The 18,415-nt window shown below is 45.9% G+C and overlaps 1 protein-coding gene across 3 annotated transcripts in view; it reads right to left on the bottom strand.

Annotated features, from left to right (window-relative positions):
- The window catches only part of Mad1l1 (mitotic arrest deficient 1 like 1), a 351,707-nt gene that overhangs the window by 108,631 nt on the left and 224,661 nt on the right, over positions 1-18,415 (bottom strand). For all 3 annotated transcript variants that reach the window (XM_026405670.1, XM_026405671.1, XM_077802469.1), the window contains one exon: positions 5,672-5,762. In XM_026405670.1, the coding sequence (XP_026261455.1) occupies positions 5,672-5,762 (91 nt within the window). The remainder of the gene's footprint in view (positions 1-5,671; positions 5,763-18,415) is intronic.

Raw genomic sequence — 18,415 nt, 5'->3', positions numbered from 1 at the left:
AGTGAAGACTAGGGCTAGGGAAATAAGCAGCCAGATACAAAACCCACAAGTGAATTCACTAGAAAGGTGCAAATGTGTCTGTAACACGTTCCAACGAGACACAGAGTCCTGACAAATGGAGACCCTGATGTCCTTGTGAAAGAGAAAATGCTGAATCTCCTCGAGTCCATCTTCTTACTTCACATGATCCTGGTGAAGATTTCAAGTTAGTGGACTGTTGCTCATGCTGCCCAGCACACAGAGCTCCCAGGTTGATGCCTGGGCAGAGGTAGAGGAGGGCAGCCACAGGAGGGTACCTGGTTCTCTTTTCTGCAGCTCCCACATGAGTGGGGAGTAGCAGCGCAGGCATTCCAGGCATTCATGGCAGAAATAGGGGGCAACACAGATGGACAGCCTAGGACACTACTGAGGGACATGACTTGGGGCAGTGGGTCTAGACTGTGGCTGTGCTGCTTCCTTGCTGTGTGGTGGGTCACAAGAGTTTATGGCCTTTGGCACAGCAGGAGCAATGGCATCCCCTCCTCGTGGTGTCCCTGGGAGATTTAAGTGGAGACACAGCCCTGGCGTTGTCCTGTCCTAAGGAAGAGCTCAGGCTCTTCCATGGAGTAAGCCCTGGAGCTACAGAGCTCTCAGGGACTCTCCCCACATTCCTGTGGGGAGTGATACCCACAGAACATTCCACAAGTATTGCAGTGGGCTGCCAAGAAATCAACTGTCCTGGCCAAGAGCTGGGGATCAACAGCAGAACAAAGGTATAAGGGCTCCTGAGAAGAGCCCATTCTGCCTTAGGGTCTGGACAGGTGGGGCTGAAGCTGCTTTTGAAGTGTGCAGAGAGGCTTGGCAGGCAGGCCAGGGGAGTGGCACAGATCCAGGGCAAATGGGTTGCCCCTGGGGCAGCAGCCAGTGGTGAGAGGGACCAGCAGGCTCCAGGAGGGCCCAGGGTGGGCAGCTCCTGGGCACTGCAGGGAAGGCACTCAGGCTGTCAGGGCATCAATAGGGGGCAGGCTTGGGGATAAGGAGGAGGTGAGACTGGGAGCCTGGTGCTACTTCCTGTGACGCAGACAGGAGCGGGGAGGTCTCTAGGCACTGGAAGCTTTCTGCTCAGAGGGAAACCAGCAATTTTCTACCCACTCCATTTCCAAAAAAGATACACTTATTTTAAATGTCACTGGGCAGCTCGTCTGGGCTCCTTCCTAAGCAGCACTTCAGGCAGGCTGCATAGCAGCCTCACCCAGCCGGAGGGAGGAATAGGCCAGGCCAGGCCTGGAGGTACCCTCGGAGGGCAGCCTCACTCTGGAGAGCAGGGGAAGTCTCAGGGGAGGGGTCCATCAGCCTCGACCACCAACTTTCCTGGTAAAGCACCCTGATTAGATGATACCGAGGGATGGCGGGGGCATAGGCTTCAGAACCTCAGAGATGAATTCTGCTTAATTACATGCATGCTGAAGTATTTAGAGGAAAGTGTACAGATGTCTGCAATTTACTTTAAAATGCATCAAAAGAATAAAACGGACTGATGGATGTGGAGGGATGGGTAGAGATGTTGTAGAGCAGCATTCCTGGCAGGATGTAGGTGGTGGGTAAGCAGGCATTCACTGTAACATTCTTCTGACTTCTCTGTGTGCTTAAAAATGCTCATAATAAAATGCTGGGGGATATCCAGGAGGACTGGGTTTAAATGCTGGCCCCATTACTAATGGGTGACACTGACTAAAGGGGGTACCCACAGAGCACCAGGGCTTGATCTGTGCTGCATGTCCTCATGGAAACTTGCTGTTGCTGAGTGGAAACAGCCTGTCCTGCTGGGAAGTCAGTGTCCAGCACAGGCAGGCCAATGCATGGACAAGCTCCTCTGTGCTCCAGGTGATCAGAGCACTGGACCTGGTTCTAGCCCATCAGAACTACATGGAAAACCATGTACCTTATCACCAACATGAGACCGTGAGGCCCGTGATATTACCATGAATAACCATAACAGCTACAGCATTGACTTGGCTTATCAGGGACATGCTGGGCACTCTAGGAGCTGCATGCTCTCAAGACAGCCTACAAGGGAGGCCCACGTCCTGGGGAGAGTGCTGACACAACCCCAGATGTTGGAGGCTAAGTCTTCAAGGGCCAGGGCCCACCTACCATGAAGAGGGACACTGGATGGGGTCTATTAGGATAAAAGGTAGGAAAAAAGGACTCTGAGGTCCCTGCTGCTAGGTTCTTGGTCCCAGGCCAGTGCCTAGGGTAGGGAACAGGAGACCACTGACTCAGAGACTCCAGGAGAGGAGAACTAGCATCTCTGGGTGGGCAGAATGCCCTAGGCTGCAGGCCTCAGGGACAGGACTAGGTCTCCTGCATGCCCTGCTGCTGTGGCTGCACCAACAGCCCTAGAAATGGTCTGGGGACCATAGATCTGGAGGTCCACCAGGTGTGCCAAATTCTTATCCTCATTTGAGAACACTGTCACAGTTCCACCATCTACTGTAGGAAATGGTAGGTCTGAGTTCATCCTTCACATGCCAGCTACCTAGGCCTAGGCCTCCATCTCCAAATTGGGCCTCTTCACAACCTTGGCAGCAACAGCCTAAACTTGCGTCCACCTGACCGCTGGTGGGAGGCCCTCCTGTGCAGATAGGCCCTGGTACCCTGCCCACCTGTAGCTACATTAGCAATGTAGCACATCACCTCTGGCCAGTGTGCACATAACCAATGACCCTCAGAGAGGACGGCATCATCACAGCCAGTCCCCACACAGGCCAGTGCAATGACCAATCTTCCCTGAGCACAAGAGTGCACCCACAAACCCAGCTCTAAGAGGTAACTGGAGATTTGCTTCCTCACCAACCAGCTGCAAACTAATTATGAAAAGTTCCAACTAGTTGGGCTCCCTCTCCAAGCATATGTTCCCAATTAAGCCATGCTGCAGCTGATTCCAATCAATTTTCTATGCGCCCTGACCTGGAGAGGTTCTCCTCCTCCAGAGGGAGCAGAGAGTAGGAGGCGTACTGCGAATAAGCACGTCAGCAATGCTCCTGGGTGGGATGGATGCTAACCTTCGCCCTCAAGGATGGAAAGGACAGGAGATGCATATGAGCATGTTTAGAACACCAAATCCAAGCCAAGAGTTGTGGTAGACCCCTGGCATGTGATGTCCCCAACATGTGGATATCATCACCCCTATCTCATAAAGGAGGTATTGTGATTCAGAGAGTCTGGCATGTCCAGCATAGACCACCCCCTGAGCCAGTGACCTTTCTCTTTCTCCATGTATTAATCACCTTCTGATCCACTCACTCCGCCTGGGCCACTCCTGAGCCAGCCGTGTTCCTGATCCCCTTTTGCAAAACCAGTCCCCGTGTCAGGCTTCTGTCACTGCTCCTTCTTACCAAGTGGATGGAAAATGCTTTGGCACGGGGGATTGACAGAAACTTCTCTTACTATGGTGACAATAGCAGGACTAGCTCAGCCCTGGATAGATGCCTTTCACCACCCTGGCACAGGTGCAGCTGGGGCCACCACCTGCAGCCAGCATGGGGTCTTCATGCTGCCACTGGTGACCTGGCACAACAGAATAGGGCCACCTGGGCCACAGCCAGATGTAGGCTTCCCTTCCCAAGAAGTTCTCATGCACTTCTGAGAGGGGAGTGAGAGAGGCAGAGGGGCAGGCTAGGAGCACAGAGTGAGAGAGGCAGAGGGGCAGGCTAGGAGCACAAAGAGGGAGGAAGACAGGGCCCAGATCACCCCCAGCCGTACTCCTCTGCCCAGGCACCCTTGACAGAAGAGCTCAATTTCTGAGCAGACATCTCCTCACCAGGGACACAGGGCCACACTACTTCACCCCAGGGAAGGTACAGTAGGTATGGTGCAAGGCAGACGCATGTGGTCACCAAAGGGATGACCACTGTGGTCTGGGGATTTGGACCATCACCCAATCCTCCTGAATGGCACCCATGTGTAGGGTAGATGTGGCCCTGGGTGCCACTGGAGTCCAGCTGAGTTCTAGTGCTGTTGGAGGTGGGAGTGGCTTAATACTGGGACATGGAGTTGGGGGTCTGTTGCTGTGGCCTGAGGTCAAGAGGACATCAGGGCTGCAGTATGGCAAGCAGCCTGGCTCCAAGCAGCCAGAAGAAGCCCAGGCAGCCAAGAGTCTGTGCCAGAGAAGCTCAAGACACCACGGGGCCCATGTGGCTTCCTCCCCAAGCTTGCCTCTAAAAAATCTGCTTCCAGTAGCATAATCACAGCTGACAGTGGCTGCAGGGCTGTCTAGAAGCTTCTTCCATGGCAAGAGCCAATCCCACAGCCCCCCTCCATGCCTCTGAGCTTATTTCCTCCCTGTTCACCTGGACAGTCATCCCTGTAGTCCCAGGCTGGGCTCTTGGTCATCATGCCATGGTATGAACCCTATTCTTCAGGACACCAGGCCCAGTCTTCTACTAAACCTTTTGGCCATACTTTGGGTATTACTCACACGCACACCCAGCGCCTGTCTGCATGATGGTTCCCCACTCCACTGTACTGTGGAAGTAAGGAGGCCTGGGCTCAGAAAGCAGGTGTGGACATGAGCTAACAGGGCCATGGTCTACCAGGCTGGTGCCCAGCCATCAGCTCTGAGCAGCATCTCACAGCAAGAGGCTCACCCCATTAAGGGCCCACATGGAGCTCTATAATCACAGAAGGCCTGGCTAACTACAGTTTCATGCCAACCCACATAGGTGCATAGGGTAGCTGGCACTGACCACCAGATGTGCTGCCCTGGAACTCCTATCAGGGATACTCAAGGTGACCCTGTCCAGAGCATTCCCACTTAGAGGTGGTGGTGCCAGGCACAGCGTTCCCCTGTACCTTGTCTCATTTACTCCTCAACAACCTCTCCAAGCCCACTGGAGGACCCCTTGTGGAAAAGCCTGGAAGCCCAGTTGCAGAAAAAGGGGAATGAACAGTTCTGGTGGGGACACACAGTGGCCTAACATGCAGGAGGGCTGGGGAGTCATCGAGCCGTGAAAGCTCAAGTTCTGTTCAACTAGCTCCACAGAAAGACATCTGAAAATCCAACCTGACACAGCAACATGGCCAGGCAGTCAGGGATTGACCCGCCACTAGCCCCAGTTGAGGACTGTGGCCCAATTAGAACAGAAGATGACAGGTCCTAGGGCCAGGCACACAGTCCAGCTGCAGCTCGGAGTGTCTCACTTCATCAAAGTTGTCACCTCTCCCATCACCAGGAATTGGTAACAGAAAGGAGATTTGATTGCCTCTAATAGGTGCCAAGATAAAATCAACGGCCTGTCTAAAAACTGGGCAATCTCAAACCTGCAGGTTTCCTCCATGGAACAATTTAAGTCTGGAGGATGAAAACTAAAAAGTCAGTCAACTGAAACAGAATAGACGGCAGCCCAACGTCACAACCACAAGTGATGGGTGTGGGTGTAGGTACCAACCTAAAAACACACAGAGAAGCCTCCCTTGACTCTGAACCCATGGGCCCTCCCCACACCAGACACTGAGGCTCCAGGTGCTGTGGTGAGTGCAGAGGAACAGGAAAAGAAGGCACAAGGAAGACCCCAGATGAGGAGACTGTCACTCTGTAGGACCCTGGGACTTCCAGCCAGGTAAAGAAGGGTGTGCAGGAGGAAGTTTCCAGTTTGGTACAGCATGTGTCCCGTGGCTGCCCTGTGCCTACCTGCAGGGTGCACCTCTCCAGCTGAAGCTCCAGCATCTTCTTCTCTTGCTCCAGGCGACTCCGCTCCCCCTCCAGCTCCTCCACCTTCAACCTGCAAAGACGGCAAGACTTGTGAGACAAGGAAGCCACTACAGTGCATGGAGCAACAGCAAGCTCCAAGTTAGGAGCCTCAGCTGTAATTTTTCAGTTCCAAATTCACACATGAGACCCCAGGCTGCCAGGGAGGATGCAACAAGCATGCACAATCACCCAGGCATGGGCAGGGCCCTGGACAGCACCTGCCCAAGTTGGGGCTGCTGACCATCATGTGGCTAGAAGGACACAAAAACTTGTGGGAGTCCAGTGTGTCCTATGTCCCTAGTTCTACTCCTGAAGGCAAGAGCTCATAGTGGAGAGGACACTGAGACATGGGAGCATGGCCTCTAGAAAGTGGGTGAAAAGTCAAGGACAAATTCCTAATGTGGGGGTGTGGAGAAAGCTGAGGATTGGGAAGAATCAAGATGACAAACAAAGCAGGTTCTGTAGTGACCTCGGTCCAGAGGGCAAAATGAGGACCAGGTGGGAGACAGGAACAAGGCAGGTTGGGCTCCACCTAGAACTGTCTGGTTTCTCTTCACTGTTATTTTTTTTAAATAGAAAACACCCACCTGGCTTAAAAACCAGGAAGTCTTTTGAAGCTCATAGTGACAAAACTATGGACAGGACAGGCAACAGCACCAGCAGTGCTGTCCCCACAGACCCTTAGAATTTAGGAAGGCCATGGTGCATAGTGTGGCAGTTATTCTAGTCTGAGACCTGCTCCAGGATGCCTGGCAAATCACAAAGATGAATCAAAACTCTAAGAAACCTACCTGTACCTCTAAAAATAGATCAAGAAGATATAGGAATACAACAAAATTAACCAGAACCAACAAGCTGAAACTCACAACACCCACCATCCAAGCAGAGATCACCAGGCATAGAAGCAGCAAGAAACACCGGCTGCAAGCAGGACAGTAATCAATCAGCTAAAGCTACACAAATGACACACATCATGACTGGCCAACAAGGACATCAAAGCAGCAATTTAAACTGGTGGAAAACAGCACAGTTAAGGACAGACATGAAAGTCATAGAAAAACCCAATCACATTTCTAGAGGTGGAAGCTACAGTGTCTAAGGTGAAATCACACTGGATGGCACTCATGGTAAACCAGCTGGCAAAAGGAAGGTCTATGAACAGCAAAAGATGATCTGCAGCACAACACAGAGGGAGGAGAGCCTTTCCGAACAGAAGCACAGCTGCGGACAACTTCACAAGGCATGAAGGACCTGCAACTCATCCCAGAGGACAGGGGAGAGGCGGTGCAGAAAACTACATGCAGGTCCAAGCCTGGCAACCGCAAGCCCAGATCCAGGAAAGGAGCCCAGCGCAAGAGACACAAGGATGGCAGACCCAAGGCATGGAACAGTCAAAGGGCTCAAACCAGTGATCAGGAAGCAACACCTGAACAGCCACTGGGGGTGGGAGGCAAAGGAGGTTCACCCAACACTATGCACCTGGAAGACAGCAGTGATCCTTTAAGAACTAAGAGAATAATAATTTAAAAAAAAATCAGCCTAGAATTCTATGCTCAGTGGAAATATCTTTAAAAGACAAAAGCAAAGTAAGATTTTCAAACATATAAAGACAGAGGAATTCTTTGAGAAATGTTAAGGGCAGCCCTTGGGCAGGCAGGAGGAGGTAGTGGACGAAAACAAGGATCCAAGCACAGGAGTGAGGAGCAGTGGATACAGGGCAGATATTGGGGGTTTTCATAGCTTTAAAAAAATACTAAGTCATTAACAAAAACATACTGAGTTTAAGACAATAGAAGTAAAATGTACAACAGTAGCATACAGTTCAAGGAGAAGATGACAGCAGTGTGGTGGTTATGCAATATGTGAAGGTATACAGCATCACTTGACAGTGGACAGCACCATGTCAGAGATGTACACTAAAACTCTGAAATAACTCTGAAGTAACAGTGAAAAAAATTTTTTTGAATCACTGAATTTTTTTTTTTAAGGGAAGAAAAACAGGAACAAAGAAGAGATGGGACAAAGAGTGAGAAAGAAAAAGAAAAGATGGCAAGATGGAACCTACTCATTTCAGGAATTGTACTAAATGTGAATGCGCCTACCACCCCAACTAAAAGGCAGAGACCATGAAATTGGATTAAAAGGTATCACCAATTATAGACTTTTGACTAAAACACACTTAAAATATGAAACACAAAAAGAAATAATGCTGTCACTAGGAAACCAAGAAGTGAAAGTGAACAGGCTGCTTCAAGCAGACAATGCACTTCAGAGTATAACCCATTGCCAAGTAGGCTGCCTCCCAGCAGTGAAAAGATCCCTGAAGGAGAGGAGAGGGTGTATGATCTGGAGCACATGAGTACAAACAAAACAACTTCACAAGAAATGAGCAAAACCAACAGGGCAGTGGGAGAAATCAACACGTCCTTAGTCAGGGTCACTACACAACTAGCCAAATCAGGGAACAGACACTTGAGAACATTATCAACAGTCTGACTTTCATAAAATTTACACCTACTCATCTGTAACAGCAGAATACACATTCTTATCAAATGTTCTCTAAAAATTTTCCAAGTTAGATTACATACTAAACCATAAAAAAAGGCTCAATATGTTTAGGAGGAATTGAGTAGCTCTAGTATGTTCTGACTGTATTCAAATTCCCCAGAAACCAGTACCAGAGAGCTATCTGAAAAATATGACTTACACAGCATCCAAATCCATGAAAACTAAGAGAGAACATGACCAGGCCATGGAAGATATGCACTGACACCTGCAAGTGCTACCAAGAGTCTACGATCACCTATGAATTAGAGAGAAAGACCCTGCTTACAATTGGGAAAACCATCGAGGTTAGTAGTATACTTCTTCTGACATTCATCTACAGAATCACATCAATGCCAATCAAAATCTCACAGGTTTCTTTGTACAAATCAACAAGCTGATTCTAAAATTCCTATGGAAATGTAATGAACTTAGATTAATCAAACAAAAAGAAAATGAAAGCAGAGAACTATCTAATTTCAATGAGTTACATTAAAGTCAAGTCATCAAAATAGTGTGGCACTGACCTGAGACAAATACATGCGCACATGCACGCGCGCGCGCGCGCGCACACACACACACACACACACACACACACACACAATCTATTTTTTTGTGTTTTGTTTTTCAGCACTAGGAATTAAACCCATGGCCTCATGTATGCTAGGCATATGCTATACCACAGAGCCACCAAAACCTATTTTTGATAAATAGATGAAGGCAATCCAATGTAGAAAAGATGGTCTTTTCATTTGAAACAAATGTGTTTTCCTAAAGGGAAAAATAAAAACTGAAATCCATATCATGTACAATATTAAAAAATTTTTTATGTAAATAAACCTATATGTAAAACCAACAATTTGAAAATTGCTAAACTACAGAAGAAAAATTCTGTAGATTTTTATAAATAAAATACAAATCAAAACAAGACAAAACTGAGTGATGCATGGTGACACACACCTGTAATCCCAGTGACTGGGAAAGCTGAGGCAGGAGGATCTCAAGTTTGAGGCCAGCCTCAGCAACCTAGTGAGACCCTCCGCAACTTAGCAAGACCTTATCTCAAAAAATAAAAAGGGCTGGGGATGCACCTCAGTGGTAAAGCAATCCTGGGTTCAATCCCCAGTACCAAAAACAAAACAAAGCACGAAAACAAACAAATGCAAAAACAACCGAAAAAAATTGGACCTCATCAAAAACAAAAACTCTTTGAAAAGCAAAATAAGTATCTTACAAAGAACTTCTACCCAAAATATATAAAGAACTCTAACTCAATAAGAAAACAAGTAATCAAGAATGAAATAGAAGATTTGAACACACACACTTTACCAAGAAGATGTATAGATAATGTATAGATAAACCATGAAAAGGTGTTCAACATCATTAGTCATTAGGGAAATGGACGTTAAAGCCACAATGAGACACTGCTACACACCTGTCGGAAGGACTGAAAGTAAGACCTACCACACCAGATGCTGGTGAGGAGCAACTGGACCACCCAGTGCCAGTGTGAAGGAGACAGGTTACACCGCTGTGCAAGAGAGGCAGGCAGTTTTCCAGGTCAAACACATAACCATAGCCATTGCACAATTAGATATTTGCACTAGAGAAAAGAAAGTATTTCTGTACAAGGACTTTATTTGTAATATAAAGCTGTTTTAGAGGAGTAGGCAAAAACTGGGAGAAATCTAATGTCCATCAACAGAGGAATGTATAAACAAATTGTATATCTACGCAACAGAAGACTACTCAGCAGTAAAAACAATCACTGTCTGTGCATGTGGTCCTAATGCAAAGTAAACATGCTGAGTGAAAGAGGCCAGACAGAAAAGAACACGTCATGTGGTTTCATTCCGCTAGAATCTTATACAATGTCAATCAATCTACGGAGACCGAAAACTGATCAGTAGGTGTCAGGAGGTATGAAAGAGGAGGGGAGGGATTACAACCCAGCAAGAGGAAATGTTTGGGGGTTCCCTGTCCCAGGTGTGGTGATGGCCCACATGGTGTGCATGTGTGTGAAAACTCAGCACAGCATCCAACCCAGGATGTGCTTTTAGAAGCAAAGCCATTAGTCAGAGGGTGTGCGCCTCTGTCATCTGATGGACCCCACCAAATGCCCTTCTGAGGAGTCAGGAGGTATCCTTGCTCACTCTAGTGCCCTAAGCACAGATGACTCTGGCTGCAGCCCAAGGCAGCCCTGACTTGCTGGAAACAACATGCAGGGTGAGATGTGCTATGTGCCACAGGTGACAGTTACCTACAGATTCACGTATGTGAAGTACATACATTATTTGGTCATTGCTGTCACTCCCCAGCTTAAAAAGGGAAACTGAGACTTGTGAGGTTATGTGGCAGGCCTGATCACTAGGCTGGTGAAGAAGGCCTGGCAGATGGCCTCAGGTTGACACACTGGCTGCTGTACCGCAGGGTTTCCCATGGTGACTCTATGGGCATGTGGCACAAACAGCCTCTGGGGCCATTCCAAGAAGGATCTTCTGCAGGGAGGCGCTTCTCACTTTAGGAGAAGCTGAGAAGGACCCCTCAGGATGACATGCTAAAATTGGACAGTGTGCATTCTGAAGCTGCATAGGCAGAAGGCCTTGAGGGCTAAATGTCATTAAGCTACACTGGAAGCTACAGACATATCTGACTAGAATGGCTGGCCACACTCCATCCCAGCGAGCTGTCAGAGGGCAGACCCACATAAGACAAATTTGTTTGCTCATTTGAAAAGGGTGTGTTTTCTGTTGCAACCCACCTTTTCAGGCAAACTATTACCTCGCAGAGAGAGAGGGAGCAAAAAAGCAAACGCATGAACAAGTACAGTCACGTGCCGTAGAGCCACGGGTATGCCGCCGCTGGGATGGTCCTGTAAGATCACATTGCCTTGTGATGTCACAGCCTTCCAGTTCATATAAACACAGCCTGATGTTCACTTCTTGATAAGAGAGCTAACGACACAGTTTTCGGAACACATTCAGTCACTAAGCGATACAGGACTGCACGCTTATGCACATTTGTTCAAAAGCTCATTGTGCTGCCCAGCTGGCCTCCTCCTTGTGGGCCCTGGCCACCTGTTACATATAATAAGCTGTCTCCTACTGAGTTAAGACTAGAAACAAGACGGATGCCACCAAGAGCTGAGGTTTTTCAATGCAGGCTTAAGTGTGGAGCGCTGAAGGATGAGGGTGAAGTACTGATGAGGAGGTGCAGCTTCTGTGGTTTACTGCAATGGGAAAGAGTTGACCCAGGAGGCACAGTGCATTCCCTGGAGCCCCAGAGTAAGCACAAAAGTTAAACAGAGAAAAGAGTCCAGGGCATCGCAGTGAAATTCAGATGGAATGCCAAAAGTGGCTCAAATAACCAAGCAGAAAGCAGGAGGTGTGAGCAGACTCAGGCAACACAGAGGAAACAAATAATATACGGCAACGCTGAGCACGAGTGCCAAGATGGGCTTCCGCGACGGCCAGCTGCATGCGGTACACGCAAGACCCATGCAAAGAGAAACTGACCCGGCACAAGGACAGAACTATGTTGTGTGGACACCAGCGGTGTGGGCAGGCTGAGAAGGCCTGTATGCACCCACACCTGGTACCCCACTGTGCTTTCCAAGCACCCTCTGCAATAAGAAGACCCAGGCCTGCAAGGAAGGGGCAGCTCCTGCAGCTGGGCATTAGGAGCCTGGGTCCCTTGAGGTACCAACGTAAGGAAGAACAGCTCAGGAGACAAAAGAGGGGGATAAGAGCAGCAAACTACAGAGTAGACTGTGACATACTGGACTGTGACATAGGAAATCTGTATCCACCCATGCAGGAGACACGGCTGCTGCACAGAAGGATTCCAAACAACATGCTCCCTGCCCCACGGCCCCAAAGCCTTGGCACCCTGGACAGGAGACCACAAGTACCACCTGCACCAGGTACCCTGATTTCCAGGGGGATTGGAGACCAAGGCAGGAGGATGGCAAATTTGAGGCCAGCATCAGCAACTCAGGAAGACCCTATCTCAAAATAAGAAATAATAAAAAGGGCTTGGGAAGTAGCTCAATGGTAGAGCACTTGTCCAGCATGTGCAAAGATTTGGGTTCAACCCCTAGTACTGTCAAAAACAAAAAGGAAGAAGAAAACAAGCACCTACCTTAGGAAGTTAAAGGGGAAAAAAATAAACCTAAAGCAAGCTGAAGTAAAACTATACTATAAAACAAATATCAATGAAATTGAAAATGGAAAAACAATAGAGGAAAAAAAATTAAAGAATCTGCAAACTAGTACTTTAAATAGACCAATCCAATTGTAAAGTCCCAAGGTTTCTATTGCAGACTGCAAAATAAGACATATGAATGGCCAACAGGTTTATGAGAAAATGCTCATTATCAATTGTCAGCAATCATCAGAGAAATGCAAATCAAAACCTCATAGAAGCATCATCTCACACCTCTGGAATGGCTATTTTCAAAAGGACAAAAGATAACAACTGCTGGTAAAGATGAGGAGGAAAGGGAACCCGTATTCACTGTTGGTGGGAATATAAATGAGTATAGCCATTATGAACAAAGGTATGGAAATTCCTCAAAAAATTAAAAATAGAATTACCATATGATCCAGAAATCCCACTACTGGATCCATGCACAAAATAAAGGACATGAGTATGCCATAGAGATATCTGCACAACTGTATTTACTACAGGACTATTCACGTTGAAAATGGAAAGAACTAAATTGGGGCAACCGCTCTGGAAAGCAGTATGGAGATTCCTCAAAAAAAAAAAAAAAAAACAGAAATGGAACCACTATTTGACCCAGCTCTTCCACTCCTTGGTATATATCTAAAGGATGTAAAATCAACATACTACAGTGACACAGCCACATCAATGTTTATAGCAGCTCAATTCACAATAATTAAACTATGGAACCAACCCATGTGTCCTTCAACAGATGAATTGGTTCAATCTGGTACAAAAAAAAAAAAAAAAAATCTGAACCCAGGGCAGCAGGCCCTGGAAGTAGAACTGTGGTTACCAGGGGCTGGGGGATGAACGGGAGGTGCTGATCAAAGGATACACAGGAGGGGGAAGCTCAGAGACCTACTCTACACCATGGTGACCACAGCCAAGAACAACAAATGTATCAAACACACGTAAAGACTGCTGAAAGGACAAATTTTAATTGTTCTTACCACACATATATAAACACACATACACACACAAAAAAAGAGAGAAAAAGAAAAAAAAAATCCTGCAATATTGTTTAGCAATAAAAAGGAGTGAAAGATATCCAGATCAGTCAGAAAGATCAGTAAGAAAGAAAAGGAACTAGCCTGGTCCAGTGGTACATGACTGCAATCCCAGCAACTTGGGAGACTGAGGCAGGAGGATCACAAGTTTAAGGCCAACCTGGGCAATTTAGTGAGACCCTGTCTCTAAATAAAAAATGAAAAGGAAGTCCGAGGATGTAGTTCAGTGGTAGAGCAAGTGCTTCACATACAAGAGGCCCTGGGTTCAATCCCCAGTTCCACTAAATAAATAAACAATCAGGGCTGAGCATGTGGCTCAGGTGGTAAAGGACCTCTGGTTCCAATCCTTAATGAAAAAAAGGTGGGGGAAAGGAGCCGAACAACACTATAAATCACTTAGATCATAAAGACATACTCCTAACAACAGAATAGCCATTCTTCTTAAGAGCATGTGGAATATTCTACAGAATAGATCACACACAAAACCTTGAAACAAGTCTTAAGTTAAAGTTGTTAATGTAATGGAATTACTTCAATGAAATTAGAAATCAATCACAGAAGGAAAATAAAAAGCTCATAAATAGGTGGATATTAAACAACACTCTTAAACAACAATGGGTTGAAGATGAACTCACAAGGGAAATTAGAAAATACCTGGAGACCAAAACCAAGAAGGAAACTTACAGCTATAAATCCTAAATTAAAAAAAGGAAGCTCTCAAGTCAATAATCTAACAGTATGGCTTTAAGAAACTAGAAAAAAGAAGAGCAAATTAGCTCAAATCCAGCAGAAAGAAAAAACCAATAATGATCAGAGCGGAGATGAGCAAGACCGAGGACAGAAATGCAATAGAGAAATACATAGACCCAACAGTTGATGATTTGAAAAGGTCAATAAATTGGCAAATCTTTCCCAGATTGACTAATAAAAAAGAGAGAAGATTCAAATTATGAAATTCAGAAATGAGGGAGGGGACATTACTACTGGATTCACTGAAATCAAAAGGATTATAAGAGAATACATAAACACATATATAAACAAATGTGATAACTGAGACACAAATGAAGTCCAGGAAATACAAACTACCAAAACTGACAAAAGAAGAAATAGAAAATATCAACAAATCCATAAAAAATACAGAGATTATATCAGTAATCAAAAGAGGACCAGATTGCCTCACTGTTGAGTTCTACCAAACATCCAAAGAATTAACACTCATACTTCCCAAACTCTTCCAGAAGGGAACCCTGCCTGATTTGGTCTGAGAACAGCATTATGCTGACACTGAAGTCAAAGATTAGCTAAAGAAAACTGAGATCAACAACCTTGATGAATACAGGCATGAAATCCTTAACCCCAACTCAGCAAACTGGAAGGGGTGCTACCAGGTGTGCACAGCTGTCTCAATATCTGGAAACCAGCCAGTGTAACACCCAACATTAACAGAATAAAAGCCTCCTCTAAGTGGAGGCAGAAAAAGCACTTGACTAAACCCATCTCCCCTTCACAAGAAACACACAAAACAAACAGGAACAGAGGGGCTTCCTCAACATGATAAAGGGCATTTTTTTCCAAAACCTCATAGCTGACATCAATTCCAACATCGAAAGACTGCAAGCTTTCCCCTAAGATCAGGAATAAGGCAAAACAGCCCATTTCTATAATTTCTATTCAATACAGCCGGAGAAATTAGGCAAGACGCAGAAATAAAAGGCATCCAGCACACAAGAGAATGTAAACTGTTGTATTCACAGATGCCATACAAACACCACACATAATCTGCAAAAAAAAAAAAAAAGAAAGAAAGAAAGAAGAAAACCTGGTTAATCAAAGAATTTGGCAAAGCTGCAAGATCCAAAATCAACATGCAAAAAAAAAAAAATCATTTGTATTTCCATACACTAGCCATGAACAATCTGAAAAGGAAATTAAGAAAATTCCATTTACAATGGCATCAAAAAGAACAAAATACTCAGGAATTAATTTATCCAATGTGATATTAGATCAAACCCTAAAAACTACAAACACTGCTAAAAGAAATTAAAGAAAACCCAAATAAATTTAAGACACTAGTGTTCAGGGATAGGAAAACTTATTGAGATGTCAGAAGCAGCAAAACAATCCAGAAAAGAGCAGTAAATCTGAAGATGCGTGCCATCTGATCCCAAAGCTTCCTGCAAAGTCACAGTGATCAAAAAGGGTGGACTTGTGCACACTGGCAACCAGGACGCTCAAGTACGTGATGCTGTGATGCTGCGTGGACGTCGGAAGCCTCAAGAGGTGACAGCAGAGGATTTGTCTCCCAGGACAGCAGGGCTGGGGAGCAGAGCAGTGGTGGGCGGAGCAAGAGGCACAAGGAATGAGCAAAAGGGAGAGCAAGGGCTTGGGAGGTGACGAAATTATTTTGTTCTCTGATTATGGGGTGATTAAAATTCACCATTAAAAGACAGTAACTTTACCACATAACGATTGAAAAAAATTAAGATGATCCTAGGACATGTCCTAAAACCTACTGTGTAGTGATCACATAATCTTGAACACACCTCTCAGAGCGTGACCAATGGTGTGGGTGGAGCTGGGAGGAGAGTGATCACTGATGTTCTGCAGAAATGGATGCATGTAGTGATAGGAAAAGGTAGACAGAAATTTGGCTTTTTTCATTCTTTCTTTATTTGGTACTGGTGATGAACCCTGGGGTGCTTTACTACTGAGCTACATCCCTAGCTCTTTTTAAGACAGGGCCTCAAACTTGCAATCCTCCTGCCTCGGCCTCCTGAGTCACTGGGATTACAGGTGTGCACCATCACACCCAGCTGCTTTTCTCATTGTTTTAAAGTTCAGAAGATGATATGTGTCTTAAGACCTGCTCTTTCACAGACAATTGCCACCACCCAACTCTCAGTACTGCTGGTTAAATCATGCTTGAAAATGGATGTACTCCACTGTATGGAACCCAGGCCTCCATGAAGTGAGCATCTTTAGAAACTGTCCTGGGATGGTGTAAGAAGGCAAGAATGCACATGTGGGATGTGGCCCACAGTGTGCACCAAATAAGCGGCAGCAGGCAACTTATTACAATTGTGCTACTGACAGCTACTACTAAAGTGAGTAGTTGTCACCATTTTCAGAAACAGAATGATCAGAATCCTGGATGCAACCAGACTCCCGTAGTCAAATAAAGATAGGCTCTAGGGACAGAGTTCTCCTGCACCTAAGTCCAACATGCCAGCAGTTTGCCCATGAAGATGCCATGGTTCCTGAACAGCTGAGAGCACGAAGTCACTGAAGCTCAGAAGGGGTTAATGGACCACGCAGTGGAGCAAACTATATGGCAACACAAAAGGTCTGAGAAAGCAGGGAAGGTGCTAATTTGTAACATAAGGAGGAGAAACAGCCTTCAATCATCTGCTTCACTTTTCAAATATATACAGAAATGGAAAAACAAAGCCTTGAGGTTCACGACAGTGACTTGAACGGGTTCATTAACACGCACTCCCTCAAAATGCTGCAAAATCAAAAGTAAAGGCTTTCTCATTTTCCTCAGGCCTACTGCTGAAGACAAGAAAATAACAGAGACAACATCACAAAGCCTTAGAAGTCAGACAGCAGACAGTGAGTGGCAGTGACCCCAAAAAGCTGAGTCCCTGACCAGGAGAGGATGAGCTCAGAGGCTTTATGCCACCAAGCCTTAGGAGGTGTCCCCTGGGGGGGATGATGTCTAAAAGCAGGAAGAAGGGGGTTGGAACTGGAGAAGGGGTGAAGGCCTTCATTTAAGGCAGCATTTTAGGAATATTTATGATTCATAGGCACTTGCAGATTAATACAAGGAGGTTGCTGCCCTCTTCACTCAGTTCCCTGGATGGTGTCCACCTCAGTGGGGGCATCAGAGCTAGCAGAGTTGCCACTGCCCTCCTGACTTTTGCAGGTCACGGGCTCTCAGGCTCCTGCCCCCCAGCAAGATGCCAACAGGCTCACCCGGCTGTCTCTGGTAGGCATGGGCACTCCTCCCCACCCTGGCCATCTCCTCTTCTGTCTCCTGGACGAGGCTGAGTGACCTGCCACCAAAAGCTCTCTAGCTGTTCAGTGGAATTCCCCAGGGAAACCACTGGGGCCTGCAGAGACCTTTCTTGGGAGCATTTTAATAATGGCTTCAGGTTTTTAATGTCCTAGAACTATTCAGATAATCTATTCATCTTTTGGTATATATTTGGTACATATCTTTTGGTGTATATTTCATATTTTGGTATATATATTTGGCATATTTCATATTTGGTAGTTAGAGGTTTTTGAAGAATTGATTTCTTGCTTCCAAGTGAATGAGTCTCTGAGCATGAAGCCATCTGCCGTGCCCTGTGACACTACAGGATCCACAGCGGCAGCCCCTGCTTCAGCCCTGATACCGATGATGTGTGTCTGGTGGCATCTTAATACTTGTCAGTTTTGCTAGCAGTTTATCAATTTTATGGATTTTTTTAAAAATGGCATTTTGTTCAGTGATTTTTTCTCCGTTCTATTTTTTATCAATTTCATTTCTTTCTGCTCTTCATTATTTCTTTCTGCCTATTCTAAGCTGCTTCTGCTCTTCCCTCAGGTTCTTACAATTAGCACATAAATAAGAGTCCTCTTTTCTTCTCTAATGTGAATGTCTCTGAAAGTTTCCTTCTCAGTGCTGGTTTCACTGTATCTGACAAAGTTTTGTATTTTCATTATCACTCAGTTGTGTATATTTCTCTTGAGAATTCCTCTTTGACATGTGGAGGATTCAGAAGCACATTTGGAGATTTTGTGTCATTTCTGATCGTTTGGAGATTTTTCTGTTGTTTTTCTGTTATTGACCTCTACTTTGAGCTCAATGTAGCCAGAGAACATACTGTACATGAATATGATTCCTTTAATTTTGCTAAGG

This window comes from Urocitellus parryii, chromosome 9 (assembly GCF_045843805.1).
Source record: "Urocitellus parryii isolate mUroPar1 chromosome 9, mUroPar1.hap1, whole genome shotgun sequence".
NCBI classification, from domain to species: Eukaryota; Metazoa; Chordata; class Mammalia; order Rodentia; family Sciuridae; genus Urocitellus; species Urocitellus parryii.
This window is presented reverse-complemented; position numbering and strand designations above follow the sequence as displayed.